The sequence below is a fragment of the Giraffa tippelskirchi genome, chromosome 8 (assembly GCF_054371585.1).
Source record: "Giraffa tippelskirchi isolate mGirTip1 chromosome 8, T2T-mGirTip1v1.2.pri, whole genome shotgun sequence".
NCBI classification, from domain to species: Eukaryota; Metazoa; Chordata; class Mammalia; order Artiodactyla; family Giraffidae; genus Giraffa; species Giraffa tippelskirchi.
The window spans coordinates 142,192,898-142,211,366 of NC_137282.1; the positions used below are offsets into that span (position 1 = coordinate 142,192,898).

General features: G+C 50.6%; 3 protein-coding genes and 2 long non-coding RNA genes across 5 annotated transcripts; 3 read left to right on the forward strand and 2 right to left on the reverse strand.

The window, feature by feature from the left end:
• Positions 1 to 793: 793 nt before the first annotated feature.
• Positions 794 to 3,889, forward strand: LY6G6C (lymphocyte antigen 6 family member G6C). Its single transcript, XM_081522484.1, has 3 exons — positions 794 to 1,340; positions 2,658 to 2,768; positions 3,225 to 3,889. Exons 1-3 carry the CDS (start codon positions 1,289 to 1,291, stop codon positions 3,437 to 3,439), a joined length of 378 nt encoding a protein of 125 aa, XP_081378610.1. The 5' UTR covers positions 794 to 1,288; the 3' UTR covers positions 3,440 to 3,889.
• An 821-nt stretch (positions 3,890 to 4,710) lies between these two features.
• On the reverse strand, positions 4,711 to 14,172 carry LOC145518344 (lymphocyte antigen 6 complex locus protein G6f-like). Its single transcript, XM_081522490.1, is given in 6 exon segments — positions 4,711 to 4,934; positions 6,190 to 6,336; positions 11,780 to 11,935; positions 12,865 to 13,128; positions 13,213 to 13,542; positions 14,040 to 14,172. Coding segments are annotated over 6 exon segments (1,179 nt in total). The 5' UTR covers positions 14,098 to 14,172.
• LOC145518347 (uncharacterized) lies at positions 7,271 to 11,075 on the reverse strand. The gene is made up of 2 exons (XR_014062834.1): positions 8,616 to 11,075; positions 7,271 to 8,359 (listed from the first exon to the last, which is right to left on the reverse strand). It is a non-coding gene; the product is annotated as an uncharacterized LOC145518347 (long non-coding RNA).
• Positions 8,287 to 9,729, forward strand: LOC145518345 (lymphocyte antigen 6G6e-like). The gene is given in 4 exon segments (XM_081522491.1): positions 8,287 to 8,338; positions 9,021 to 9,146; positions 9,288 to 9,554; positions 9,557 to 9,729. Coding segments are annotated over 4 exon segments (474 nt in total). The 3' UTR covers positions 9,586 to 9,729.
• LOC145518348 (uncharacterized) lies at positions 10,719 to 18,157 on the forward strand. The gene is made up of 2 exons (XR_014062835.1): positions 10,719 to 10,810; positions 15,492 to 18,157. It is a non-coding gene; the product is annotated as an uncharacterized LOC145518348 (long non-coding RNA).
• The last annotated feature ends 312 nt before the right edge of the window (positions 18,158 to 18,469 follow it).

An 18,469-nucleotide genomic window follows, 5' to 3' on the forward strand; every position in this document is an offset into this window, starting at 1 on the left:
GGAAATAAAAGGGGGGTGGAGGGGGAGACCGCCGGTCTGGGGGCAATGATAAGGGGTGGGGGAGGGGCCACCAGCTGCCCAGATCCCTCTGGGACTCCTCAGAGGCAAGTTCACAGCCCTTAACCAGTGCTCAGTTAAAATTCATGCTGGGGTCCTTTACACAAGCACTTGCCCAGTTGTCAACTCTTGCAGCATAGCAGTTGCAGGGAGCACCACGATTTCTGGATTCTGGCTGTCTGAATTCAAATCTTGATTTCACCATCTACTAGCTGCGAGATGTGCACAAGTCACTTCTGTGAGCCTGTTTGCTCATCTGTAAAATGGGCATAAAGGCACCTACCTCATAGAGTATTTGAAGAACTAAATCAAATAATACATGGAAAACACCTAGAAAAATGGCTGAGTCATAGGAGCACTATGTGCTTGCCATTATGACTATTCCTATTCCTATTTTAGCTGCTACCTCACCTCTCTGTGCCCATTCTGTCCCTCCTGGCCCAAGGAGCTGCACCCAACTGAGCAGGTTTTGGCTTGGGAGGTGCTTTGGAGCAGATGCACAGCCCCACACCCTCGGCCTTCACTGCACCGGAGGAACCAAGGCCAGGCCAAACCCAAGTGGAGCCAGGGCGAGGTCCTGAGAACCTTCAGGGGTCCTAAGGCAGCCTCTCCTTAACAGGCAGCTCCAGCCCTTGCCTCTGGTGCTATGACGTTACACAAACTCATGGTGACATCATAAACCCTACTCCATCCTGTGGCTGAGCAGGACTTGGGAAAACAAAGTGGGGGCTGAAGTGAGATGAATTTGGTGCTTAATTCCTGCCTACATGCCCCTACCAGTGCCCCCCACCAGGGACCAAAATTTGGTAGTCAGCTGGGGCTGCACCCCCTTGTCCTGTTCCTGTTCCAGGAACCAGGAGATGCTGCTACCAGCCGGGCCACTATAACATCACAGGAGCCTTTAGTGATACTTCTCCAGAGGATTAGGCAGACAGAGATGTTACTCCTGAGGGCCAGGAGGGTGTGTCTTAGATGGAAACTAAAAAACAAAATGGAGTTAGTCACTGCTGCACCTGCCCTCCCCACAGCTGTCTCTCCCATCCCCATCCCCACTCCTCCACTGGGTCCTGCTTAGCCCCTCCCTAAATGGGGAAGGAGGGGCCACCAGAGGCCAGGGAGGGAGGGACTGTTGTGATTATAAACTCCAAAAAGGCCACTCAAGTCCCAGAACCAGAGCTGGATCCCCTGAAGTCCTGCTCTGTCGGCTGCTGCCGTTCTCAGGACCCTCACGATGAGAGCCCTTCTCCTGCTCTCCTTGTCTGCTCTGCTCTGCTGGGTCTCAGGTGAGCCCCTGGGGCCCCTCAGGATGTGGTTCACCTGGTCAGGATTTTTACACCCTGCCCCAGCCACTGCTCTACAGTACCCACAGACCCCAAGCGCCCTCGCACCCAACTGGCTTGGCTCTCCTGTGCCCCTGTGACAGGGTCCTTGCTCTGTTCTCCCCCATCTCCATCCTTCAGCCTCTTCCCCACCTCCAAAACCCAGTCTTCTAACTGCCCAGGGTTACAGGTTCCCAGTTCCCCTATTCTCATAAAGCTCATATCCAGTTCCCCTTCCAACCCCACACCAGGATCCAGTTTACCTGCTTTCTCCTCTCTCCACCTGCACTCAGCCTGGGTGTCCTCCCAGAAACCTAGGCATCTGGCTGGGGCTTCTTTTGCCACCCATCCTCCCATCTACTACATCAGGGACTTTGTGCTCTGTCCCTCAAGCAGTGGTCTTTCCTAGATCCCCACCCCACCCCGCTTCCCCCTGGGGTGCATACTTCCAGGGACACAAGCTCTGTAGAGGATTCCAGGGAGACAGGGAGATTACCCAGCCTTCTAGGGAGAGAATGTCAAGGTTGCTCACCCCCAGGATGAGGTGGGTTTCACTGAGAGGTGATCACCAGGCTCTTCCACCCATGGCCTGAACTCTTCCTTCTCTCAAACCTTGGATCAGATGTGGCAGGAACCTTGGGGGTGCCACCTTCTGCACGCATCCTCTCCATTTTGGTAAAGTGCTCATATCTATTCTGATGATCTGCCTCTTAGATACTACTCCTTTCGGAGACATACCACGGTGGGAGGATTTATTTCAGGTCTGCTTCCTCTTCCCACACCCTTGGCAGCCCCAGGAGGTAAAGAATGCTTTGCTTAACTGCCCCCCCCCTCCGCCCCGGTGGCTTTCTTGCCCGCCTTAAGCTCTAAGCCATTCCTGCAAGTGCTGTAGCCTCCACGATTTTTACTTTGAATATTTCTTCCTATTTCATCTCTTCATCTGTAACCTTCTGAATTCCTTCATCTCCTCCCTAGACACCTACACATTCCTTCCCAGTGGTAGTCTCACATTCCATCCGCCCCCAGCCCCATTGTTGGTAACTGCCCCTCTTGACTCATCTCCAGATGGGTTGGAGTGAAGAAAGATGTTTAGGGTGTGGGCCATTCACAGACCAACTCCACCCTCAACCACTTCTACATTTTTCTGCATCCCTTACCTGTTCTGTCCCTAGCAGACCAAACAGGTCAGAACCCCAACTTGACTGACTCCTCTCCAACCCCACCCACCAGCTTGGCTCATCCCTTGGTGAGTCATATATTCTGTCACTTGTGTCTTCCCAGCTGATATTCGATGTCACTCCTGCTACAAGCTCCCCGTGCTGGGCTGTGTGGACCGGAAGTCCTGCCGCCTGGAACCAGGACATCAATGCCTGACAACCCACGCGTACATCGGTACCATCCCCTTCTTCAGTGGGGAGGGGGGGCCAGTGGGGGACTTTACAGCTGGGGCTGAGGTGGAACAGAGAACTACAGCAATGATAATATTTGGCCAAGGATTACTGTTTCCCAGGCACCACCCTGTATCTTTACATGGATTGTTTGAATTTATGTTCATGACATCCTATGATGTGGGTGCTATTATTATATTGAGGAAACAGCCTCTGAAAGAGACAGGAACAGGTTCAAAGCCTCATGGGCAGCAAGTGACAGGCCCGGGATTGGGGTGAGGGGGCAGGGTAAGGAAGTGCAGGAGAAAGGTTAGACTGAGAAGAGATACAGAAGGGCAGGGCCAGGGGCAGAGCTGGGAAGGATGGAAGCCCGAATGGGGTGCATGCGATGGGGAGAGGGACCCAGGTATGCCAGGTGCCTGTCTTTACTAACAACCTCTTTGCTCCCTCCTAACCCCAGGGAAGATGTGGGTTTTCTCCCGACTCGACTGTGGCACACCAGAAGAGCCCTGTAAGCCGGCAGTCAACCAAACCAACCAGAAGGGGGGCCTGACCTATAATACCACCTGCTGCAGCCAGGACAACTGCAATAGCCCAGCCCCTCGGCCCACACCGGCCCTGACCCTTGTCTTCCTCACATCCTTGGCTGGCCTTGGGCTCTGGCTATTCCACTGAGACTGGCTCCATGGCTGCCCCTCCTCCCATCTGCCTTCGCCTGAGCCTCTCTTCTTGTGTCTCCATACCCTGCCGCTTCCCTTTGCTCAGAAAAGCATCTCTCCAGATGCTTCACATTGCTTTAACTAGACAGCAGTCTCTCCGTCCATCTTTCCACTCACAACCTCCACTCTGCTTTCCCAGAGACCCTTCCTGTTTCCCTCGACACCACTCCAGATCCTCCGTTGCCTCCAGGGAGAGCTCCCCACTTCCTGCGCTCTCCCATGCCCTGTGTGAGAAGCAATTGGAATCTGGGCCTGAAATGGAGTTCTGTCCTGTCCCTAGTGAAGGCTGCCAGGAAGCATCCGATAACCTCACCGTATAAGCTGACACTTCAAATCCTGGCTCCCATACATACCTCATCCCCGTGCCCACCCCTTTCCATTCTGACTAATAAATGTGTAGAGCCGATCTATTGTGTATTTATTGTCAGAAGATCTATTGTCAGCAGCCCCCTCCCAGGAAATAACACTCTTAGCCCCTACCCTCACCAAAGAGCCCTTCGGGGAGTTTCTCTGGGAGGCCAGGGTTGGGGCAAAGGGAGAAACAGGTTTTTCAGACCTGTCCTTTCTTCCAGTGTCTGGGGGTGGCCCAGTGTTTGAAGAAACAATCTTTATCCTATATTTATACCACACCTATGTTGTACTGCCAAGAAGGAGGTGCAAGCATGACTTGAGGGCTCCCCAGAAGGGGTAGGAGAGTTGCACAGGGATGGGATGGACCTGGGACCCTCCTTCCAGGCCTCAGTCCCTCAGGTTAGAGTCAGAGGCCTCACCTGGCCTAGTAGGTGGGGCACCAAGGCACTGTCCTGTCACAGTGTTTACATTTCCTTTCTCAATTCCAAATAGTCATATTGAGAGTCAAGTTGCCAATGGGGGGAAGGGGACAACCAGACAACCAGACTCACTGATTTCTGGTGGCCAGCCTAGAGCCTGCTGCCCTCAGTGATCCTTGTTGCTAAGGAAGACTCTCCCTGGCAACAGGTAGGAGTCACTTAGGGCAGATTCTCCATTGTCCTTTGGGGTTTAGTTGGTTAAGGAGTGTACCATTGTAGCTCAGTCCACTGATCCTTGATAACCCCTAAACTAGAGCCTGGATGCCCCCATATTACCCCTTCAGCCCTCCTATCAACAAAAGATGGAATTTTCCAGTCAGCTCTGGAGTGGTCAATAGATTTTAATGGCTCACAGATCTCCTTCATTTCCTTGCTGCCTTCTCCTCCCCTGCTCACATTACCCTCCCCAGAGGCCTGGCAAGAGCCAGGCCAGCGTGGTGACTGCTGCAGCCATGATGCTCACAGGGGCTGCAGTGCTCGCCACAGCACCGTTGCACAGGTCGCCGACGCAGCAGTCCCTGTGGGTCGTATAAGTCACGTCTCCCACCACTTCTGTCTCCACTCGATTGCAATGATGGGCTGCCACGCAGGCTGGATGGTGATGAATCAAGGTCACTGAGGCTGAGAGAGAAAATGAGATTGCGGTGTTGAACTCCTGGCTTGAGGACTTGCCTTCTGGGGCAGAGCAGATATGATTTCAAGGAGCCCAAAGGGATCCTCCGCCCCCTCAAAAAACACCTCCCTGAAACCAAGTGATCACAGTTAACATGCTGACATCCTGAAGCCCTAACAGCATCCACTGAAAGGGCCCAACATCACTTCTTTCCCAAAACTCGGGACCTCAGTCTAATCATAAGAAAATATCAGGTTAATCCAAATTGCAGGACAGTCTTTAAAATAACACATCAGTGTCAAGTATCAGAGATCAAGTAAAAGTATCAAGATCGAGAAATATAAAGAAAAGAAAAAAATGTCAAAATCATGGAGTCAAAGGAAGATACAGCACTGTCTCAGAGAGGTGACAACTAAGAAGATAGGAGAGCAAAAGGTGGTGGATCCTGGATCAGAAAAAGGACATGAAAGGGACAACAGGCTACATCGAGTAAGGTCTGTAGATTAGGCCTACTGAACCGGTGTGATTCTCTGATTTTACTAATTGTACTGTGGTTATATGGGCTTCCCAATTGGCTCAGTGGTAAAGAATCTGTTTGCCAATGCAAGAGATGCAGAAGACCAAGATTTGATCCTTGGGTCGGGAAGATCTCCTAGAGATGGAAATGGCAACCCACTCCAGTATTCTTGCCTGGAAAATCCCATGGACAGAGGAGCCTGGTGGGCCGCAGCCCACAGGGTCACGGAGAGTCAGACACAGCTGAGTGACTAAGACACTGAGCACGCACACACTATGGTTATATAAGACATTAATATTAGAGGAATTTGGGTAAGGATATACAGCGCTAATCTGTACTACTTTTGAATAAAATTAAATTTTCTGTCAATCTAAAATTATTTTGCAATTAAAAAAATTAGAATATACATACACACATACCTCCCTGGTCCTTAGCTGATGCCTGAGAGCAGAAGTTTGGTTGAATATTTCAGTCCCTACCCTCAAGGTAGAGATTTGCAAGTACATGGGCCTATCGGTCTCTTTCTGGAGGGTAAAGAGGAGGGAGATGAGGCCACGCAGACAGCAGGCTTCCGGGGGCTCAGTGCCAGGAGCCAGAAGGGGCTCCAGGCCGCTTCATTCTGACAGCGGCACCATCTGCCCAGAGCTTGACTGAGCCTGGAAGGTTCTGGAAGCCAGAAGGACTGAAGTAGTAGGGGCTGGAGGCAGTGAGGGGCTGGGAGGAAGGGGGACACACTGAGGACTCACGGTTTCCAGACAGTTTGGTCTGTGCCAGGTCCGGCTGGGGTTTGCGCTCCAGGAAGCCACAGCGTTCGCCTTCTCCGCAGGTGGTAACTGTCTCTTTGCAGGAGCCGCTGGGGCCTCCACCGCAGTCATAGCACCGCATGCGGTTTCCTGGTGAGAGAGAAGAGGACAAGGTGCTCGGGGGGGGGGGGGGGGGGGGGGGGTGGCTGGCACAGGGCAACGGGCCTCTGTGACAAGCACCCCGGGTGCCTCCTTACCCAAGGCAGCCCCCAGCAGGGTGCCAAGCAGGATCCCAGCAAACAGGGGGTTCATTGCGTCTGCCTGTGTCTGGTCTGTAGCGCGTCTCCCTCCCACCCACCCCCCTCCCTGGTCACCACTCTGCTGGCCTTTTATCCCAGTTGCCTTGGGCTTTATAGGGCAATAAAAAGGGAGGAAAGAGTCTGTCTCCCCTAGAAGGCACAGGGGGCCCCAATGCACACAGGGAGGCCCCCCAGGTGGAGGCCTCCCCAGGAGAGAAAGAGCGCTCAGCATCCTCTGATGTCCCTGAACTCCTCCATCTCAGAAACACTTCTAGAACGGTGGCCCCAGAACTCCCGGGGATCCTTAAGACCCTTTCATAGAGTCCTGGACAGTCTTCCTTTTCCAGCTACGTTATCTGTCAGATTTTCTTCATATAGTCAATTCAGCCCAACAGGCTGAATGCAAAAGCAGATGTGAAAACCCAGCCATCTTCTATTTCTTCTGTTACACTCCATATTAAATAGATTCCCCAAAGGGTAAAGAAATGCCACTCTTCTCATTATACTGTTGGGAAAGACATTATTTTTCACAAAAATATGTTTTGTTAACATGTAACAGTTTTGACAGCAGTGTGGGTCTTCCCTGGTGGCTCAGTGGTAAAGAATCCCCAGGCAAAACAGGAGACGCACATTCCATCCCTGGGTTGGGAAGAGGCCCTGCAGGAGGAAATGGCAACCCACTCCAGTATTCTTGCCTGGAAAATTCCATGGACAGAGGAGCCTGGCTTTCATGGGGTCGCAAAGGGTCGGACACGACTTAGGGACTAAATAACAACAACAACAGGTTTATTGTTTTTTATTTTTTAATGAATCTGTTAAAATGTTCTGCTTTGATTTCTCATATAGCAAATATTGATATAACTTACATAATAAAAACTCTTTGGGGTCTTCAGTAAATTTTGAGTGTAAAGAGGTCCTGAGATTAAAAAATGTTTTGAAAACTGCTACTCAATGGATACCTGTGTCTCCTCTGTCTCACCCTCCACCCCGTCTGCCTCTAACTCCTGGTACAGTCTGCCCTGATTCTCCAGGTGCTGACTCTTCTCCCCAGTCTCTTAAGCCCCAGTCTTCCAGACTCTACCCCCGACCCAAAACTTATCCCTGCCTTCCTTCCTAGTCTTTCTGAACCCTACCCCTGCACCAGTGGAAATACATCAGTCCCTCTGGCCTCACTCATGATTAATTATTTCCTCTAATGTAGTAAAGCTGGGAGAGATAATTATGGGGTACGGATGTTGAAGCTTGGGGGATCAAAGGGATGGGCAGCTAGGTGGGGTCCGCAGCTGCGTGTGCAGGTGAGTGGGTGGGTGGGGGCTTGCTGAGTCCGCACTCAAACACCACTCGCAAACAGATCTGGGCCAGGGCTCTTTAGGAGAGTGACCTGGAGAGACTTAAACACACAGAAGGGGAAAAGACAGACAAACAAAAACAAGGAGATGAGAGAGCAAAGAGCAGCTTGAGACAAGGGGAGGGAGGGAGAGGAGGAGGGAAAGTAACAGACGCTGACAGACACCATTCAAGAGCGACAGACGACAGACCAGACGCAGCTAAGAGTAAGCTGCAAGAATGGAGAAAGACCCTCGGGGCAAGAGCAGGCTCCAGTAGGAGGCAGGAAGGGTGTGAGAGCTGCCGGCCTGGAACTCTCTTGTGTCAGGCTGTTGAATCTGGTCCCCGTTCCGCCTCACCCTCAGATTCACTCCCTAGGTGTGTTTGTTTACTGGTCCCTCCCTGTCTCACTCAGATGCTCCAACTGTAGGATCTCAGGGTGCAGATCACAGACTCCTGAGCCCCGGGTCCAGCCATGGGTACCTCCAGCATCTTCCTCTGCATCCTGTTCCTTGGTGGGGCGCTGGGTAAGGGTGAGCCGGAGAATCCTTGGGGACAGGGAGCAGGGTAGGGCGGTGGTGGTGGCAGGGGTTTGTGGAGGAGCCTGAGAGCTAGGGGTAGGGGGTGAGGGAGAGGGTGCTGACCTATGCTTGGGGGTTTGGAAAGAAGAGCTACTGGGAACAGTTTCAGACCAGCCTGATGAAGTGGCACAAGAAAGATTTCCTTTCAAAGGCATTTGAGACTAACTGTCTCTTCCTTGTGGCATTTTTGACAAGCCTCTGTCTCTCCTGACCCTTATCTCACCTCTTGCTTCTTTGCTGGGCACCTTGGTCAATGTTAATTCCTATTTTCTCATCCGACTCGTACCATCTGCTTAACTTCTTCACTGGCACCCCCTCCTGGCTCCGGCCCGGCTTTTTGTGTCATTCTGTGTTCACCTCTGATTCTCTTGGCTTCTGTTCGCGTCTGTGTATCTCGCATGCTCCCTGTATCCTTCGTGCCTCTGTGTCTTTTCCTGTTTGTGCATGATCTCCACTCCCTTCTCTGTCTTGTTTTCTACTTCGGTCTGCTTCTCCCTCCATTTCACTGCTCCCCTTTCCCCACTTTGTGTATCACCTCTGTCTGGGCAGCCCACTCCTGAATCTGGGCTGGGCCTCTTACCCGTCCTGGTTGCCTCTCCTCCCTTCCGGATCTCCACGGACTCCACAGGTCTCACCACTTCCCCGACCCAGAGACAGCTCCGGTGTTACACCTGCAACTTTGCCAAACCCTGCTACCCTGTTCCCACTAAGTGTCAGGATGATGAAGTTTGTGGCATCAGTATTGGTACCTCAGGTAGGAGGACTCTGGTCTGATGGACGTTCCCTAGGTCTTCCCCACTGCCATCCAATCCTGCCTTTCGTGGGACCCCACAGCCCTTGCCTCCTTCCTGCCCGGCCTCAGGTCCCCCCTCCCCCAACCACCTCTGTCCCATAGAACAGAGTGAGGTCATCGAGCGGAAGGGCTGCCTCCCAAGGGCCGAGTGCTCCCTGCAGGGCCACACCACCTACTGGTCCCGCTCCTACACTCTTCGACACCACTGCTGCGAGCAGGACCTGTGCAACTCGGCTACCATGCCGCGTCAGCTCCCCAGCCTCCTCCTCATCACCCTGCTCGTCCTTGTGGCCAGCTTCACCTGGGGAGGCCACCAGCCTCCAGTTCAAGACTCCTCCACTGTCACTGCAGCCCTGGCAACACCTGCACAGACACTTTGGAGATCTGCTCAAGAACCTGACTGTGTACAGAGATCTCAGATCTGTGGGCCCAACACCTTCATAGGCCCCTCCCCAAGCCTGATTCCTCTGGGCATTGCTCCAGCCCCTAGCTGCCCAGAGGTATGTGCCCAGAGCCCAGCCTCATAAAGAAGATGTGCTCTAAATCCTTGGTCTTTTCTAAATGCTTGTTTCTGATGCATTCGGTAATCCCCAGCTCTCTGGCAAGGCAGGTGTTTGAAGGAGCTGTGGGTCCCAGGCAAGGGGATTGAAGGAGCATCAAGTGTGATGAGGAAGAGAGTCCTGATAGGAAAGATTAATTTGGTAGATCAGGAAGGAGGGCTTGGGGAACTATGAAGAGTAAATGTAATAAAAGTGCTATCTGGAAGTTCAGTAACACGGCTCTATATGTGTGTGTCTGTGTGTGTGTGACCCACTCCAGTATTCTTGCCTGGAGAATCCCAGGGACGGCGGACCCTGGTGGGCTGCCGTCTATGGGGTCGCACAGAGTCGGACACGACTGAAGCGACTTAGCAGCAGCAGTGTGTGTGTGTGTACCTGTGCATGCACACGTGCTATCTCTAACAGCAAGCTAGAGCTGCTTAGCGGGTTGGGCTGGGGTGTTGGCACCTGAACCACGACTTTCACTTCATCCTCCATCTGTCGTTGGCATCCTCCTTGCCAATAGCTTACTTAAGCCACTGCAGCGTAAAGGTTTTTAGGTGACACCTCCAAGAACGCTTTTTTCCAGTGAAGCCCAAGCTCGAGCAGATCACAAAGGGGCCCTTGTGGAGTGGTGAGGGTGTAGCTGGGAGGCCAGCTCCATGCTGCCTGAGACTAGGAGCACCAGCATTCTCTACCATTCCACAAGCCCAGACTTGTCGTTCACTGATCACCCAACACACAGGGCCCAGTTACACACCCGACCAGGGAATTCACCCACCCACCCCTGTGAACACTCCCTCTGCCCAGGGAGATAGCTTGTGTGTGACTTGTGGGGCCCCCAGGACGTCAGGGCGATAAGCTGTGCCCTGCTCCGGATGCCGCAGGATAAGGGTGCAGGGAGCGCCTGTGATAAGGAGGGAACCGTGGGGTGGCGGCTTGGCAAGGGCACCCCCCCACCCATCCTGACTCAGTTCCCTCCCCTTCCATCTGAGGAAGTCTGGCGTCTGATTAGAGGTGCTGGTTCTCTCTCAATTTCTTCTTTGTGAGGATGAGATGGCGGTGAGGATCTGGCTTAATTTAGAGGTGAGTCTTCTTTCCATTCTTCTGTCCTTCAATCTTCCCTCTTCTTACTTCCAATTTTCTTCTCTCTCTGTCTCTCCATCTCTTCCCTTTTCCTGTGATTTGAGCCTCTTTCCTTCCCTCTCCTTCAGTTTCTACCGTTTGTTCTTTGGTACCCCCATAGCTGATTCTCTACCACTGCTCAAGTCTCTGGATTCCTGTCTCCTTTCTTCTCATCCTCACCTCTCCCCAGCCCCTGCCAGTTACCCCAGGTTCCCCTGAACTCTATGGTACTGCAGGCTCAGGGCCACTCCTCCACTGGCTACTGCGAGACAGGAAACCACACCCTTTCATAGATGACATCATGGAATAATGCTTCTTTGTTCCTTCAGCCCCCAGCCCCTTCACTCACACACACACACACACACACACACACACACACACACACACACACACACTCATATACACACACTCTCACAGACACACACAGCTTGGCTGGAGACCAACTGGACTGTGAAATAGCACTCCCAGCCCCTCCCCCCTTGCCAAGGTTTTCAGGAATCCTTCAGGTGCCAGATGGCCAGGGAGTCAACAGGTCACACTTCTTACCAAATGTCCTCGAGATCACCTGGTTTTAGGGGCAGGTGGGCTGTGGGTTTTGCAAAGCAGAAAGACAGATTAAGGATACTTCCATCCTCCACCTCCTCGAGAACCAGCATCCCAGCCCCACCCCAACTTCAGTCTCCTCCAGGATTTAAGCCTCTGCCCCCTAGTAGCTCCTCACCTGAGATGGGCCAAATGGATGTTCTCATAGACCTGGATCTCGGGTTTGAACTGAGGAAACGAGGCATCTGGAGAGAAAAGGCCATATGAGGTGCAGCGGAGAAGTCCCCAGGTGACTCAGAGCTGCCTTCCTTACTCCACCTTCTCCCCTAGAGAAGAAGGGTAGAGAGGCAAGATATGAGCCCACCCCTCCGGGAAGGAGGGACTCACTCCTGTGTTGAGCCCCCTGGGCCCTCTGCCTCCAGAGCATGACGCCGAGGACCACGATGGTGAACCCCTGGCCCACTGTGAGCAACAGCGTCAGGATCCAGGCCACATCCCCGTCTGCGGAAGGGGCACAGAGGGCAGGGGAAGCATCCGTGGAGGCTGCAGTTAACGGCAGGCCAAGAGGGATTAGGAGGGAGGCTGGGAGCGGAGTCTGTCCCTTGTGTCCCAAAGAGAGGCTTTTCCCCCATAGTCTGATGGGTTTTTCCAAAAGAAGACTTCCTTGCCCCCACTATCCACTACCCCACTTGGCCTCTCACTCTGACCTCATGAACCAACATTGATAGAGAATGGTGATACCCCCCAGGCTACACGTGGATGGCTAACTCTGAGTTGGACCATCAACCATAACTGTGATTTTTTTCCCCATGCCCTACACAGTAATTCACCCTTTTAAGAAACTAAGAAAGTGCCTTCTGTTTATTCATTCTTCCATTTATCTACTCCACAGGCATTCGCTGAGTGCCCACCACATGCCAGACCCCAGATTAGGTGCTGAGGATGTAGAGGGAAATAAAACCCCATTACTGCCCTTTGCTTACCAAAATAATAGCCATTTGCTCCTCCCTCCTTCCTTGTGAATGGGTTATTCTACATCCAATAGCATTCTTTCTCTGTATAATGGACTTCTTATTGTAAAACAATTATATATTTTTTCTCCTTCTGCCTCCACCATCAATGGGCCATTATAACATCGGTGCATATATCCTTTCTTCAACAAACAACTGCCCCAGCAGTAATTCTTACTTTCTTCCTTTCTGCTAAAGGATATTCCACAAAAATCATAGATTATCCTATTTCTAAACAAAGGCATATTCCACCAGAATTCTTCTCCCTCTTGGCTTATGTTCTATCTGATGAGAAAACTGGCTTAACCAACCCCCTTTTCTGTTATGGATTCAATCAAGGAAAAAAAAGCCCTCCTCCTACAGGCAGTGGAGGAAAATAACAGCCAATAATAGATTCGCCTAGCTAGCAGTAGGGGATGTGTTGGAGGTAAAAATCCCTTCCCTTATTGTCACTTAGTTTACCTGCCAGGCTAAAGCTGATCCCTTCGTTCTGAGGCACGAGGCAGCGGATGATTCCTGGTTTACGTGCCCTGGGCTCAGGAAGCCCCTCCCCAGGACACACCAAGAGCAGGGTAGCCCCAACACCCCAGAAGGACTGCGCATCCCCCTTCACAGGACCCTTCCCCTCCAGTCAGGTCACAAAGTCCAGGCTCCTGGCAGGGACCACAGAGCACAGGAGGACAGAGCAGGAAGATCCATCTGCAGCCCTCGCAGAGAACTGGGATCCTGGAGGGAGAGAGGGACTCCTCAGTTCTTTGTCTGGACTTCCCTGGCTCCCAGCAGCCCCTGGTCTGCAGGCTCCCCACTCACCTCTGAGCACGGAGACATCATACACCCTCCAGTTCTGGTACCTGTAGCACTGACCCAGCACGGCACACCAGTACCGCCCGGCGTCTCCTGCCTTGGACCCTTCGAGCCACAAAGAGTAGTTTCCCAGTGGTTTGAGCCTGGATTCCCTTCTGGGCTTCCGAGGGTCTGGGGAGGGCCTGGCCACTTGGACGTGGGCTACCAAAGCAGTGGAGGAGCCTGCTGCTGGGCTGCGGAACCAGGACAGTAATTCATCCCCATGTAGGGCGGGTGGTGAAGGACATGGCAGCTTCAGTGTCTCCCCCAAGACCACGTAGATGGCCTGGATGTTGTCTGTGGGGAGGGGGCTGTGTGAGACCAGAGACCTCCATCAGGTCAGCGATCCCACCCCTCCAACCTCCCACCCTTGGCTTCCTCCCTTCTGGGGTCTCCCAGCACTGGGCCTGACTATGAGCTCCTTTCTCAAGTGACAGCTACAAAAAAGTGAGGTGGAGAGAAGAGGGTAAGGCTTTCCCCACCTCTCCTCCAGTGAATGAGGGGATCTGAGGGCAGGAGGGCGAAGGCTGGAATAGCTGACAAATGCCCATATCCCTTCCTTTCACTTTTCCTCTTCTGGATGAGCATTTACTTGTCCGCTCTTATTTTCTAAAGGTGCCTGATCTGGACCCTCATTGACTCTGAATCTTTCCTAGTATTAGAGGCAGGGGGAGGTCAATTGGGGTAGATCTATCTTCTCGAGCCAAACACCTTTCCAGACCCCTAAGGAGAAACAGCAGTAGTCCCTCCTGACCCTGTGGAGAAGTGAAGAATCCCCCACCCCTGCTCCTTACCTGCTTCAGCCTGGGGAAGGCCACATAGAAACAGAAGGAGGAGGAATAAGACAGCCATGGAGAGAGCTCACCAAGTTCTCTTGCCTGGGACCTGCTATTCCCAGGGAGGAAAGAGAGCCAGATAAAAGTTTGTATTCCCTAGTCTGGAGTGACATGGGCCTCTGAGGGGGATGGGAATGCCGAGGAGATAAAGCCCAGCTGAATGTCCACTGGGGAAAAAGTAGCAACCACCTTTCCATGCCAAGAAAGGACCAGTTCAGGATGCCCCAAGCATAACCTCCTCACCCTTCAGACTCCACATCGGCTGAAGAACTCAGATCAAAGACTTTCTGTGCTAAGAAGCCTGTGCAGGGACTTGCCTAGTGGCCCAGTGGCTGAGACTCCACACTCCCAATACAGGGGGCCAGGGTTCTATCCCTGGTCAGGGAACTAGATCCCACCTGCCTCAATGAAAGATTCTGCATGCCACAACTATTCATAAAAAAAAAAAAAAGATCCCACAACTAAGAGCCAGTGCAGCCAAATAAATAAATTAATTAAACTAAATTTAAAAAGGACTTCGTTGGTGGTCTAGTGGTTAAGACTCTGCCTGCCAATTCAGGGGACATGGGTTTGACCCCTGGTCTGGGGGCTTAGTTGGCTTAGTTGGTTTGGGGGCAATGTAGGAGACCCAGGTTCAATCCCTGGGTCAGGAAGATCTCCTGGAGAAGGAAATGGCAACCCACTCCAGTTTTTTCTTGTCAGGAAAATCCTGTGGACAGAGGAGCCTGGCAGGCTACAGTCTATGAGGTCACAAAGAGTCGGACACGACTGAATGAGTAACACTTTCTGGGAAGGTCCCACATGCAGCGGGGTAACTCAGCCCATGGGCACAACTACTGTGTTCTGGAGCCCATGCCCTGAAACAAGAGAAGCCTGTGTACCGCAATTAGAGAGTAGCCCCCTCTCACCGCAAGTAGAGAAAGCCCTCATGCCGCAACAAAGACCCAGCACAACCAAAAATAAATAAATAAAAATTTTTAAAAATTATAAAAACAAAGAACCACTAAAATTTTTTTTAAAAATAGGGAGAGAGAAACAGCCTGTGCAGAAGGGGTCATGGCTGTCCACCTCCCATCAGTCTGAAAGTACATTCTGTGTTCTCTCCTCCAACTCAGGAGACTAGCCATGAGGAAAGAAGCTGAGTCTTCATGTCGGTTTCCAGGGAATCCAGCACAAGTCAGCATACTCAGTCAGAACTCCCTAAGTGACTGAGAGTGACTTCCTTTGTGGCTGCCTGGCACATTCCAGACTGCTTCTGAGCCCCTGATGAGTACATTAAGTCATTACTCAAGGAGAATAGTAGGGACCTAGAGAAATCACTGATTTATCCCTTTGCCCCAGAGAGGATTCTCTTAAGGTAGCTCTTCATATTGCGCTCATAGTGTCTTAATGTGTTATTTATTTTTAAAGGTTATTTTTGAAATTGTTTTTGATGAACTATTTCATACGCACCAAATACTACATCTAACATACAACTGTACAATGGCTAAATAAACTGTGAACTGTGAACTTCCAGATGTTCAAGCTGGTTTTAGAAAAGGCAGAGGAACCAGAGATCAAATTGCCAATATCCGCTGGATCATCGAAAAAGCAAGAGAGTTCCAGAAAAACATCTATTTCTGCTTTATTGACTATGCCAAAGCCTTTGACTGTGTGGATCACAATAAACTGTGGAAAATTCTGAAAGAGATGGGAATACCAGACCATCTGACCTGTCTCTTGAGAAACCTGTATGCAGGTCAGGAAGCAACAGTTAGAACCGGACATGGAACAACAGACTGGTTCCAAATAGGAAAAGGAGTACATCAAGGCTGTATATTGTCACCCTGCTTATTTAACTTCTATGCAGAGTACATCATGAGAAACGCTGGGCTGGAAGAAACACAAGCTGGAATCAAGATTGCGGGGAGAAATATCAGTAACCTCAGATATGCGGATGACACCACCCTTATGGCAGAAAGTGAAGAAGAACTAAAGAGCCTCTTGATGAAGGTGAAAGAGGAGAGTGAAAAAGTTGGCTTAAAGCTCAACGTTCAGAAAACTAAGATCATGGGATCTGGTCCCATCACTTCATGGGAGATAGATGGGGAAACGGTGGAAACAGCGTCAGACTTTATTTTTTTGGGCTCCAGAATCACTGCTGATGGTGACTGCAGCCATGAAATTAAAAGACGCTTACTCCTTGGAAGGAAGGTTATGACCAACCTAGACAGCATATTAAAAAGCAGAGACATGACTCTGCCAACAAAGGTCCGTCTAGTCAAGGCTATAGTTTTTCCAGTGGTCATGTATGGATGTGAGAGTTGGATGGTGAAGAAAGCTGAGCGCCGCAGAATTGATGCTTTTGAACTGTGGTGTTGGAGAAGACTCTTGAGAGTCCCTTGGACTGCAAGGAGATCCAATCAATCCATCCTAAAAGAGATCAATCCTGGGTGTTCATTGGAAGGTCTGATGTTGAAGCTGAAACTCCAATACTTTGGCCACCTCATGCGAAGGGTTGACTCATTGGAAAAGACCCTAATGCTGGGTAGGATTGGGGGCGGGAGGAGAAGGGGATGACAGAGGATGAGATGGTTGGATGGCATAACCGACTGGATGGATATGGGTTTGGGTAGACCCCGGGAGTTGGTGATGGACAGAGAGGCCTGGCGTGCTGCAATTCATGGGGTCGCAAAGAGTCAGACCCAAATGAGCGACTAAACTAAACTAAAATATTCACATAGCAACAAGAATGAACAAGTCACAACGACATGCACCAAGTTTGAATCTCACAAACATGAGAGTAAAGTCCAAAACAAAGGGCACGTACTGTATGATTCCATGTATATAAAGTTCGGGGTTGTTGCTTAGTCACTAAATGATATTTGACTCTTTTGCGACCCCATGGATTGTAGCCCACCAGGCCCCTCTGTCCGTGGGATTTCCCAGGCAAGATTACTGGAGTGGGTTGCCATTTCCTTCTCCAGGAGATCTTCCTGACCCAGGGCTTCCCTGGTGGCTCAGATGGTAAAGAGTCTGCCTGCAATGCGGGAGACCCGGGTTCAGTCCCTGAGTGGGGAAGATCCCCTGGAGAAGGAAATGGCAATCCACTCCAGTATTCTTGCCTGGAAAATCCCATGGATGGAGAAGCCTGACAGGCTACAGTCCATGGGGTTGAAAAGAGTCCGACATGACCTGATCCAGGGATCAAACCGGCATCTCTTTCATTGACAGGGGATTTTTACTACTGAGGCACCTGGGGAGCACCTATACAAAGTTCAAAAACAGGCAAAAGTAACCTCTGAAGTTAAATTAAAATAGTGGTTACCCATGAAAGGATCTAGAGATTATCATACTAAATGAAGTAAGCATGCCTCATGCTAAGTCACTTCAGTCGTGTCCAACTCTTTGTGACCCTATGGACTGTCATCCACTAGGCTCTTCTGTCCATAGGATTCTCCAGGCAAAAATACTGGAGTGGGTTGCCACGCCCTTCTTGAGGGGATCTTCTCCATCCATGTTGCTTAAGTCTCCTGCATTGGCAGGCGGGTTCTTTACCACTAGCGCCACCTGGGAAGCCCAAATGAAGTAAGTCAGAAAGACAAGTACCATATGACATTACTTACATGACACAAATGAATTTATCTATGAATCAGACTCACAGATATATTTAATTAGTGCACCTTTCTGTATATGTGTTTACTACAATGAAAAGCTAAAGGGTTTATATGTTATGTAGGTGTAAAGTACAAAAAAAAAACAACAACAGTATACCTTTTGAGAAACAGAATATTACCCTTTCAGCCAACGATCTTCTATGCTGTGTAACAGTGTTATACATTTGCTGTTTATCTTTCACATAATTGATCATTGAATTTAATGTGTTTTTTAATTTTATGCTATGGTGTCATGTTGTATGTAATTATGGTTCTGAGAATTGTTCATGCTTAAGTGAAATAATTCATCCTTTTGTTTTTAATCAGTGTTTCACACATCTTAACGATACTGAATCTTCCTATTCATAAGCATGGTGTAGCTCTCTATTTATTCAAGCCTTCGTTTACCTCTTTCAGTAATTTTTGTAATTTGTTCCTAAAATCTTGCATTTCTTTTCTTAGATGTATTCCTAGATATCTTTTTTGTTGCTCTTTTCAAATGCTAATCTTACCCCTTGTTCCTATTGTCGCTCGAGAGTCTGCCAATATTAAGGGGCAGAAAAAAGTGACTTAACCATGTCTCATGATAGTTCTAACTCTCCACGATCCAAACGCCTCCAACTAATTTCGACCACTGCTGCACCCGTAGCTCCAAGTGCAGCAAACCCTGCTCCAGAAGCCCTGAAACTGTCTCAACTCGGCGCGAGGCGGAGCCGGTACGTGCTGACGTCAAGGGCACGCAACACCTTAGAG